The sequence below is a fragment of the Olea europaea genome, chromosome 17 (assembly GCF_002742605.1).
Source record: "Olea europaea var. sylvestris chromosome 17, O_europaea_v1, whole genome shotgun sequence".
Lineage (NCBI taxonomy): Eukaryota > Viridiplantae > Streptophyta > Magnoliopsida > Lamiales > Oleaceae > Olea > Olea europaea.
This window is the reverse complement of record NC_036253.1, coordinates 4,450,916-4,461,937: the sequence shown is the minus strand read 5'-3', so window position 1 is coordinate 4,461,937 and position 11,022 is coordinate 4,450,916. Positions and strand designations below refer to the sequence as shown.

Genomic DNA, 11,022 nt, shown 5'->3' with positions numbered 1-11,022 from the left:
GGCCAACAGAACGGGGTGGTTATTTTTAACCCACAATATATATAAAAGTCATCGACAATAATTTCCAAACAAGGAAAAAGGAAATTTGGAATGTGTTTGGCTGTGATAAAATAAGTCATATTTACTTTTAAATTACTTATTTTATCAGACAATTCTCAATATTACTTTTTATCTTATAAAACTTATCATTACAGAGTAAATCTCTAAAGAGGTCATCTTTTGAAAGTACAATAAAACTTGCTTCATGAGAAAGGACCAAATATATAGTGTCCCACTTCACTTCGTCTATGCACGATAATTTTGTTTTATTTATTTATTTACTTTAAGGCATGATAAGTTAACCTAACTAAAATTAGATACAATTAAATGCAATAATACCACACAAAATGGAAAGATTTGTACGAGTTATACGTTTCGTAGTTGTCTCCACCTCCAGCTGCTGATGTTGTTGATTTGGCGACCTTCACCCGTACCAAAGCAGGATGGTCTGAGAGTGGCTTTTAACTAAGCTGCCTTTCATTGCTTTCTTGAAAGGCGACGAGCTCGAGAGCTAGGTCATCAAGATAATACCAAACGATTTCCCACTACCAGACGATTTGGGATTGAGATGGGGTACCAAGGCCTTTGATGGAGTCGAAAGCTTTCTGGCAATCGTTGACGCAGGTATGGAATAAATAAATTGATGGACTATCTTGGTCTTGTTGCAAGATTTATAATGACTTTCTTTGAGATTATCAAATCATGTGTTAACTACCTAAGTTACCGTTTCTTTAATTTTTCCTCAATCAAAGCAATCTCCACTTGTTCTACTAAAGATAAGAACATGTCACTCTTATACTCTATGCAAAATATGTGGTATCTATCTAGCTGTTCTTCTCTTAATTCATTTTCAATTAGTGCCAATTCCCCTCGTTGGTATACATCATTTTTAATTCCATTCATTTTAGTATGCCCCACATGTCTATCTGAAAAGGGTTGATATCAGTTGACAATCAACATAAAATGTTGTCAAATTTCACTACACCAAACCAAAAATTAATGGTTCTGATGATGAAAGGAATGAGAAAAATTCCACGAAAAGTAGAAGAAACTCCATTAAAAAAAGAATGATCAAGAAAATCTGCAAAAGTCCCCAGTATACAATTAGCTTTTTGACAAACTGAAAAAGCTCAGCCCCACACAAAGTTTCCTTTTGATAAGATTCTACACACTTGAGATCATGTAGAAAGACAGTTCAGATCAGAATACAGACTAAATTAAATTACAGAAACATAATTGATTAATTAAATTCACATGTAGAGAATTACATTACAAGAACAACATATATGGATTATTTTTCATGAGAATTTGGAGAAAGTAAATATGAGGCTCTAAAGACAGTTCCAGTAAGTAGGTTATGGAATTATCTTGTATCCACCATGCCAAAGAATCGAGAAAAGGTCTTGACCTTTCTTCTGCGTTTGATAGAGGGATTAGATAGTACCGAATAATAATGTCTAGTCTCACCTTGTACTATGTACATCTTATTGACCTGTGGGCCGACTCCTCTTTTGACAAGCTATTCCTGACTTGAGGGCACCACTGGAATCCCCTTCGGATGAAGCATCCATGGATTTGGTGAAATTTGTTGAAAGATCAGCATAAAGATCAGCCACTGTTCTGATGTTATTATTGAGTTTTCTGATCAGACCCACATTTCTGCTCAAATTATCAGGCATTTTGGATTCATGGTTCTGATTAATCTCATTGATTAACAGCCTGTTCTGATCAAATATATTTTGTACTTGGACAAAACTTTTCTGAAATGTATGTACAATTTGGCTATCCAACTGAGTACCATTACCAGAGCCTGAAAATGTATCCCCCTCCATTCCTGAGTACAATCAAAGCAAAGGAGATGCTGCACAAGATTGACACCCACCTAAACAAACAAACAAGAAGTTAACATAAAGAATAAATAAGAGAGAAACGCAAAAGAGAATGGGAATCGGAAAGAAGTAAAGCAAACACATAGATTTATAGTAATACAAAGTTTCACTATGCCTCTCAAATATCCAGGAAGTTCACCCTCAAAATAAGACTCACCTTCACTTATCGCCTCTCACACGCCTAAAAATGACATCTTAAAAGGTGGACCTAATATTTATGTAAAGACAGTATGCATAAGTTCGATCTTCCATCGATGAGATTTTTTTTTATTTTTTATTTTTTAATGACCGTGGGTGTCCGGGTTAATTTAAGCACACTTCGACTAATCCCACGAGACCCTGAAGTTTATAGTCGGGTACTCATCTCAGTGGTTTTGAGGGGACTTGAATTAGTAATCATTGGAGAACAAATCTAAAATCTGACGACTGAACTATCCCTCAAGGTTATCAATGAGATAAATTTATAGTATATGATTAAACTCTGTACCATCTAACAAAAGACGATATTATTAAAGAAAAAGAACACGACAAGAAGGCACAGTCTAATATTTAATTCTATATTGGTTTAAAGAAATGCTTATGATCATATCTTCCAGTGTGTACTTATATTAACTAAAATCCTAAACAAAACATGATAAGATTTTGACTTGTTTATACACAATATGTGCACTAAGAGACAAGCTCTGAAGTTGATATCAATGCCACCCTCCAATCAGCTACATCCTTTAGAAAAGGAATCATAGTTATATTATTAGTTATTCTATATTATTATTATTATTATTATTATTATTATTATTATTATTTCTCATTTATAATATGGATTATGATGAGATGTGAAAGTAGATCCCATTTCCATGAGAGGGAACCTCTTTTAGGGATGTCAACGAATCGAAACTCGAGGTTTGGGCTTTTTGTGGCCCAAGCAGAGTCGAGTCGAGCAAAAGTTCGGCCAAAAAATCGAGACTCGACTCGAGCTTTCGGCTCAGGACTTATCGAGCCGAGCCGGCTTAATTTTTCATTTTTCCCTTCATAATTGCCTTAACCGGCAAAAATCTACTGCCACAATTAGGCAGCTATACCTATATATTTTTATAATTCATTTTGTTTTTTTTTTTTTAACTAGTTGGCTCGGGTCAGCCCCGGCTCGAGCCAACTCCCCAAAAATGAGGCTCGGCCCGAGCCTTGGCTTGGTGCTTCAAGCCACTAGCTTGATCGGCTCGAGGTCGAGCCGAGCCACAGGCCGTCCAAATAGACAAGTCAAATTTACATCTTTAACCTTTTTTACTCAGGAAAACCCACCAAAAGGTTAAGCTTAGAATTCCAAAGAAGAATTTCATAACCCAAAAAACCATTCAGTGATGCCCACAACTCTCAAAAATAAGGAACCATCGTAAAAAATTATTGGACATATTATCACGATCATAAAAAACTAATCTCACAAATTAATCTAATTAATTGTATAAGACACCTACCAATGGAATATTCTCCAATTACATAATAAATAAAAGATAAGTTTCTACAGAAATTCTTGGAACAACTATTAGGGAGCTGGTAAAAACTAAAAACATAGAAAACATAATAAAAAAATAAAAATAAATTAATAAAAATACTTTTTTAATCATTTCTGGTAAAATGGAAAAAAGGGCTTTTGTTCAAAATTCTGAAAAAGCATAAAGCAGCAAGGACGAAATTGGGAATTCAAATGCTGGACCCGTACTAAATAAAAAAAATAAAAAATGAATTGCAGTTTCAGACAGGATAGGTGTTCTTAAAATAGAAAAAATAAAAAATAAACAAAAACTTAGAAATAAAGCCATATAATTATAACCCGTTGAGGAAAACGATGAATCAAAATCAATTATCGAAAACAGATCCAAATTAGTGAATAAATATTATAACTACAGTCTATAATTTCTACAGAATCAAATACACACAGAATAAATGAAAATGGAGTTGAAGAGCACATATACTGAGCTGATAAAACTTTCTGAAGTAAAAAAATAAGGGAAAAAATTCTTTCAAACAACAATATAATTACTTCTCCCTCAATGACTATGCTGCAGAACAATATATACACTTATTTATTGTTTTATACGTACCTTGAAAAACAGTAAACATTATATGTAGAGAGATTATTATAGGAGGAAAGATCGGCGATTGAATCGAATCTCCCAAGGAGAATTGTGTGCGTGTGAGAGAGAGAGAATTTGCAGATTTGACAGTCACGCTCCAAACTAACCTCAGTCTGTGTTTATAAATAATCGTTTACCTTCTTCTCTGAGTTGTTATTCCAAGAGTCTGTTATTTTTTTTCTTTGTAATAATTTTAACGGAAAATCAGGTTTGGATTCCCTAACATTTCACATGATATGGTTACTCAACAAAATTTGATAGAAATTAAATAATTAATTTTAATCAAATATTTTATAGTATCCACAACTTTTCAACCACACATTTCATAACTTTTTTTAAAATCTACTAAAAATCTGATTTTATATTTTAATCCCTACACAACGGGGGATAAATTTGTAAATTTGTCCATGTAGACATCGTGACTTGTATGTGACCTTTACTTCAGTAGGAGTGAAATATTAATTGATTTGACAATTTTTCCTTCCTAACTTTGAACCGGGGTGAAAGTTGAGTGTAATTTTAACATATGTACTAACAATTTCAGCCACGCGAGATCCATAAATAAAATAAAACAGGGAGCTAGGACCTCAGTTTTGAAAGTTGAGATCTATAACCACACAAGTTCGGCCCAAATAATCTCGTAATCTAGTACAAATTTTGTTTTTTGTGATTTGGACCCTAGTGTTTCGCCATTGAACACATCACCAAATATTGAATAAACCAACTAATGGATAAGTGGTCAATGATTTAATTGAATACATTTTAAAACTTTGGTGACTAAAGTGCCGTGTTTTGAAAGTATGGTAAAGAAAGTTTTTACCCAATTAATATTAGATAATTCTTCTTGTAATGATTTGCTTGAAAACATAATAACATTCATGATGGTCAAAAAAGAGAAATTAAATGTATTTTATGTAGAATTATAAATAAATAATATTAACTTAGTCAAAATATAATAAAAAAGTTATAATGAGTTGCTAGATTGCATGTGATTTAAATTTACCTCGAATGATTTTGTTAAAAAAAAATTATTCGAATAGATTTTAAGCATCGTTAAATTATCAAATCTCATATCAATTTTTATTTTTTTTAATCAAATCTCGAAAATAGATAATGTAGTGACAAATTTTGTTTTCCTAAACAAATTATTTGAATTTCAACATTTTTGTTCTTGAGAAAAGTGATGGGTAAAAAATACTAGAAGGTCACCCAACCTTGAGAGAAATTTCATTTAAGTTATCTAGCCTCCTCCTCCTTCTTTTTGGTCCAAAGTCATCATATTTCAATTTGTCTTCATTGGCAATGTCATCACAAAAGCTAGCCTCCTCTTTAAGTCGTAGATGCCTTTTCTTACGTAAAAAGTGTAGATTTTAATGGAGTTTGAAATGACATTGTCCAAAACTTCTCTTAGATTCAAACCTAATTGGCTAATTGTCAAGTTGTGTGAGCGTTTTTCGACTTGCAAAAATTGTGCTGGTGTAACATGACATTGTGGTAAAAATTTGCATCTCAATAACATGAATTCCTTATTTAAAGCGGTGCATTGTTGCCTAATCAATACAACCAACTTAAATCACAAGGAGTGCATGCAAGAAAATTTGTCTTTTAAAAAGAGAATTTAAAACGTTGTAACAAATTGTTATTTGTAACCATACTGGGACAATCAAGGGCTTGTTTGATAAAGTTGCTTTTTGCCATAAAGTTGGTCAAACTTCATTTTTAATTAAACATTTCATTCAATCCATAACTTTTTTTAAAACAAAAAAAAAAAAAAAAAATTTTATCATTTAAAAAAAAAAAAAAAAAAAAATTTAATCACACATTTTATGGGATTCACCCACTTTTATTAACTTCATTTTTTAAAAATCTATATCAAACATGCACTAAAACTTTCATGATGAATTAGGCAAAAAAGTAAATAAAGAATGAGTGACTAAAATGAAACTTTACCCAAATGTAGTGACTTTTATTGTCTTTCACCGGAAAAGGGATCAATTTGGTTGGGCGCGGTCTTCTTTGAAAAATACTACAAAATACAAATCATTTGGTTTTTGTTCTAATTTTCAAATATAATCTTCTAAAAAAATATATATTTGTGAAATTCGATTTTAGCAAATTAAGCACATCATGCACTAAATTAAGCACGAACAACTATTTCTAAATATTCGAATATTGGATTGGCCTATTAATGTAGAACTCTTAGTTCAGTCCTTTAGCGGCTCGGACTGATGCCTATTATTGTTATGATTCCTTTCACGTTTATTGAAAATCAACACCTTTTAGATTTTATAAAATTGTTCAAAAGGAGAGGAGATTTTTTTTTATTTTTTAACCTCAATTCCATTTACATTTCAAAAATTGAAAACAACCTTTTAAAAATGTATCGTTATAATCCAAACATTATAATCTTAATTCAAACATTCTAATAAATGCGCATTAGAATGACCTCCGAAAGATTTCTGTTAAAATGTTCCGTTATTTGACAAAAATTTCAACATTTGACCTATATTTATAACAATTTTAATGAAGGGTAAAATAAATTTTGATATTTAATAATAATTAAATAATTAAAATATCCCCCGAACAATTCATTGTCAAGAGCCAAACAATTTTTAATTACTGAAACTTAAATGGATTTTCACTCTTAATTTGAGTCTAATGTAATAACATTACTAGTGTTAAAGCCATAATTATCAGACTCGACTCGGACATCGACCGAGTCAAGGCACCGGGTCCTGGGTTACTGGTTGGACCGGTGAACCGGTGGTCGGACTAGTGGGTCATTACTTAAAAATAATTTAATAATTTTTAAAGTATAATTTTTTACTTTTTTTTTTGTTTGAGACAAAATTAAAGTTTTCAAGTTCTTTGTCATTAATTTTTTCTATACATTTAAATTAATAATTTTTTGAACTCATTTATCAGTGATAATGGTTAAATTTTGATTTTATAATTTTGTATATTATATTAAAAAATATATTTTTCCCTTTTCGTGATTTACAAATTATTTATTAGTTATTGACAAAAATTTTGTGTATTATCTATTCAATTTATCTTAGTTAAAATTAATTTTTTCCAAACAAAATAAGAATATAAAATAATTATTTGAAATTACAAAGTGAATGTAAATGTTGGACTAATTTCTTTAAAAAGGTTTTTAGAAGTAGCAAATTATTCATAGGTTAGATATAATTTATTAAACAAAAAAGGATAAAGTGTTGCTTGCACTAGTGGTAAGATTGTGTTCTATTTACTTAGAGGTTAATGGTTCAAATCTTTGGTATCTAAAATTTCAATGTAAAAGAGTTTTGAAATTTGGTTTAAAAATAAATCGGGTCGAATCGGCCCGAAGATTATTCGAAAACCGCCTGTTGGTCCAGTCAAATCCAAATTTTGACCGGGCCACTTGCATCTATATAAAATCAGCTGTCCCAGCCTAAGTCACCGGTTTACCGATCGATTTTAATAACTATGGTTAAAACATCAATCTAGGTGGCACTAATGTCTCATTAAATGAATGAATAACTTAATTATACATTTCATTAATTCTATCGCTTAATGTAATATAGATCGATATTGTAATACCAATGATGCTAGATAACATTATTCTTAGAACCTGTTTGACAACCATTATGATAGGAAAAAGAGTTTTGAATAGTAATTTTTAGGAGGATGTGGTTGAAAGAATGAAAAAAATTTGTTACACGTGTAGAATGTTTTATTGTGTAAATGTGTGATTAAAAATGATTATGTATCAAATCATAAAATAAATTAAAGTGTGTCAAATAGGCACTTAATTTGATATAGGAGTTGAATGAACCGTTCCTATTGATGGTGGATATCCTCTAATCGACTATTTTGTAGGTTTTTTAGTTATTTTAAACTAGATAAAAATTTAAAATAGTTTACAAAATTCACTAAGGGCCCGTTTGTGTCCTTTTATTTTAAAGAATGGTATATGGAATAGCGGTTGATGTTGAAATGTGTGGTTAAAAAAGAATTTTTTTTATTTATGTATAGTATTATTTTAATGAAAAATGTGTGATTAAAAATGAGTAATGTAAAAAAAAAAAAACGATGTAATAAAATGATTGACAAGCAGGGGCTAAGATGAACTAAGAATATGTTTGGTAGCCATTTTCTTCTGCCCGGAATTAATTTTTTGCATGTTGCAACCCACTTGTCTGACAAACCATGTGAGATTGTACAATGGCTAAAAATATGTCTTTCCCTCATAATGCCCCTCTCACTGACCCAGCACTTCTCTCTCCCCATCATCTTCCAAATCGGCGACTGTAACCCAACCCACTGCCAAAATCAATATACAAACCGTCCATTGCTTGAGAAACTTCCACGTTTCCACACATCACCAACGTCCCGTAGCAACTGTCGTCGGTTTCCCTCAATCACCCCCCTGCACGGCGACGTCCAACCGACGCAGCGACAGTGACCAAAATGGATCTGGCCGAAAATCAGGTACAAATATTGCCTTCTCCTTTTCTCCTCCACTAATCCCCTGTTTTCGTCGTTGCTAACAAACTCTTCCACTTCGCAGCGTGCCCAAGGACCTTCCTGCTCTGCGACGGATTGGGTGTTTCTTGTACCAATTATATGGGGCATAAAGTTGTTGACTATTTTTGAAGAATTGTGTGCCCAAAAAAAAAAAAAAAACCCAACAAATGGTTTCTGCCATTGCACTATAAATTTGTATGAATTCACGTGGGATGAGTGATTCCATGTGATAAGGACAAAGGCACTATAAATTTGTATGAATTCACGTGGGATGAGTGATTCCATGTGATAAGGACAAAGAAAGGGTATATTTGACATTTACAACAATTTAAAATCAAATGAAATCATAAAATATTGCCTAGGCCCTATTTGGATGTGACGAAAAGAATGCATTTTGTAAAGGACCGTGTTACACGACCACATAAGTTGACACATCTCTCACACATGGGAGCTCGATATTATTTTATTCCCGCGGGATCCACACCTCGATTGTGATTACTGTGTCAACCTTTGTGTCAAACAATGTGGTCATTTGTCATTTTCCTTTTGTAAAATATTGGCTAACAACCGGGATCTAAAATACGAGTATAACCAAATCGGTTTTACCTATGCGAAGGCCGCCGCCCGTCTGCAGATCTTCGTTTTGACCGAGGATAGAATTTCCCTAATTCCAACAACTGATTTATAACGAAACAAAAGCTCGGATCCTAGCCTAACCAGGTTTCCGAACCTGAGGTTTCGTTATTGCAGTGGGCCCACATATTCCGCATATAGAATAGTTTATGGCGAAAACTAACAAAAATGGCACACATGATTTGACAATGACAACTATGACATACATACCTCCAATTTTGATATTTTTCATGGGATTTAGGATTCTAGTAATTGTTGTGCCTTGTTTGGTCCACCTAAGTTAATTTGACAAATTTGAGTCCAGTCAAACGAATTTTTTTAAGAAAGACCAAAGTGGTAAGAGAGAATGAAAATTATTCTCATTTTAAAGTAGTTTTGCTTTTTGTAATTTAAAATTGTGTTTTAAAGTTGAGAGAAGACGATATTTAGAAGAAGCTATGCACTAAAAATTGGCAGTGGCAGGTCGCTTGACCCTTAAACACACAAGTTAGACTCGTGACAAGCAGGAACAGGAGCACGAGCCGAGCTCGTGGCATGTTAATAACGAGCCAGGCAAAGCTAAGCTGGTTACTAGAGGGGCGAGCTTGGGCCGAGCCGAGTTTCGGCTCGCGAGTTCATCGATTTCCATTTTTTTAAAATTTAAATAGATAAAAACAAAATTCAATTATACAAAACCCTCCTCCTTTATTCGAACTTGGGATCGACTACTTCAATTTTGTGTAGACGAAGTTAAAAATTGTAAACGAATGACTTGTAAGTTGTAACGTGTACAATTTTTTAAAGAAGATTAAAAACGGTGTTATAAAATAACAAATTCTAATTAATATGATTAAACTTACATTAAAATATCACTTATGACTTACCTAACATGATGTAATTTTGACAAATCAAAATTTATCTTGTAATCGTAAATGAGCATTCTACCAATCTTTTACGCACATTAATAATGCTTTCAAAATGTTTGTTGTCAATTTATGTGGACTGTGACATACGATAAATTAGAAACTGAAAAATGTACTAGATATATACCTATCTAATAGATCAAATTTCTATCAAATCCAATTTTAGTTTCCAATTTATCGTATGCTACATAGATCCAGATCTAAATCTATATGGCATACAATAAATTGGAACAGTAAGGAAATTGTAATTGTGTGAAGTAGAAGAACTGAAGAAGAAGAAGAACCAATAATTTGAAAATGAAATGGGTGAGCCTTATGGGGGAATTTATAGGAAAATGTTTTTGAGGAAAAATAATTGTGGCCGACATTGATAGGTTTTGAGGAAAAAAAAAATTGTGGCCGAATTTCGACCATTGTAGCACACGAGCCAAGAGCCAGGCTCATGGCTCATGTCCCACGAGCTCGAGGAAGAGCGGCTCGCGGGGCGCTGCGCTGTGCTCGAGCTTGTAATTTGACAAGCCCGAGCCATCCACGAGTCCGATTTTGAAGAGCCGACGAGTTCCTTGGCCCATTTGACATCCCAACTCAAAATGTTGGATTCTATACTTTTTAACTCTTTAAATATTTTGATTATTAGCTTGCTTTTCCCCTTTTTCTTATTCCAAACACGCACTAAAACATTTTTCAGATTTTTTATTTTTACTTTTATTTTTATTTTTATTTTTATTTTTATTTTTTTATTTTTTGGAATAAAACAGAAATTTTGAAAAATTTGCGAATTTTAATTAAAGAAGAGAAAATGCAAGCAACAAATTTCCTTTTAGTTTTTCCCACTGTTGTAATTTTCACAAAAGCTCTCCATTATTTTTTAAGTTGAAAAGTTACAAATAACAAATATACAAAAAGGTGACCAAC

The 11,022-nt window shown here is 32.4% G+C and overlaps 1 protein-coding gene across 2 annotated transcripts; it reads right to left on the bottom strand.

Annotated features, from left to right (window-relative positions):
• Window positions 1-1,107: 1,107 nt before the first annotated feature.
• On the bottom strand, window positions 1,108-4,247 carry LOC111366104 (protein ELF4-LIKE 3-like). Of its 2 annotated transcripts, none has more exons than XM_022986758.1 (2): window positions 4,028-4,247; window positions 1,108-1,921 (listed from the first exon to the last, which is right to left on the bottom strand). In XM_022986758.1, exon 2 carries the CDS (start codon window positions 1,869-1,871, stop codon window positions 1,524-1,526), a length of 348 nt encoding a protein of 115 aa, XP_022842526.1. In that variant the 5' UTR covers window positions 1,872-1,921; window positions 4,028-4,247; the 3' UTR covers window positions 1,108-1,523. The 2 variants fall into 2 exon arrangements, with proteins under 2 accessions (XP_022842526.1, XP_022842528.1); XM_022986760.1 differs by lacking the exon at window positions 4,028-4,247 and adding an exon at window positions 2,086-2,660.
• Between the last annotated feature and the right edge of the window lie 6,775 nt (window positions 4,248-11,022).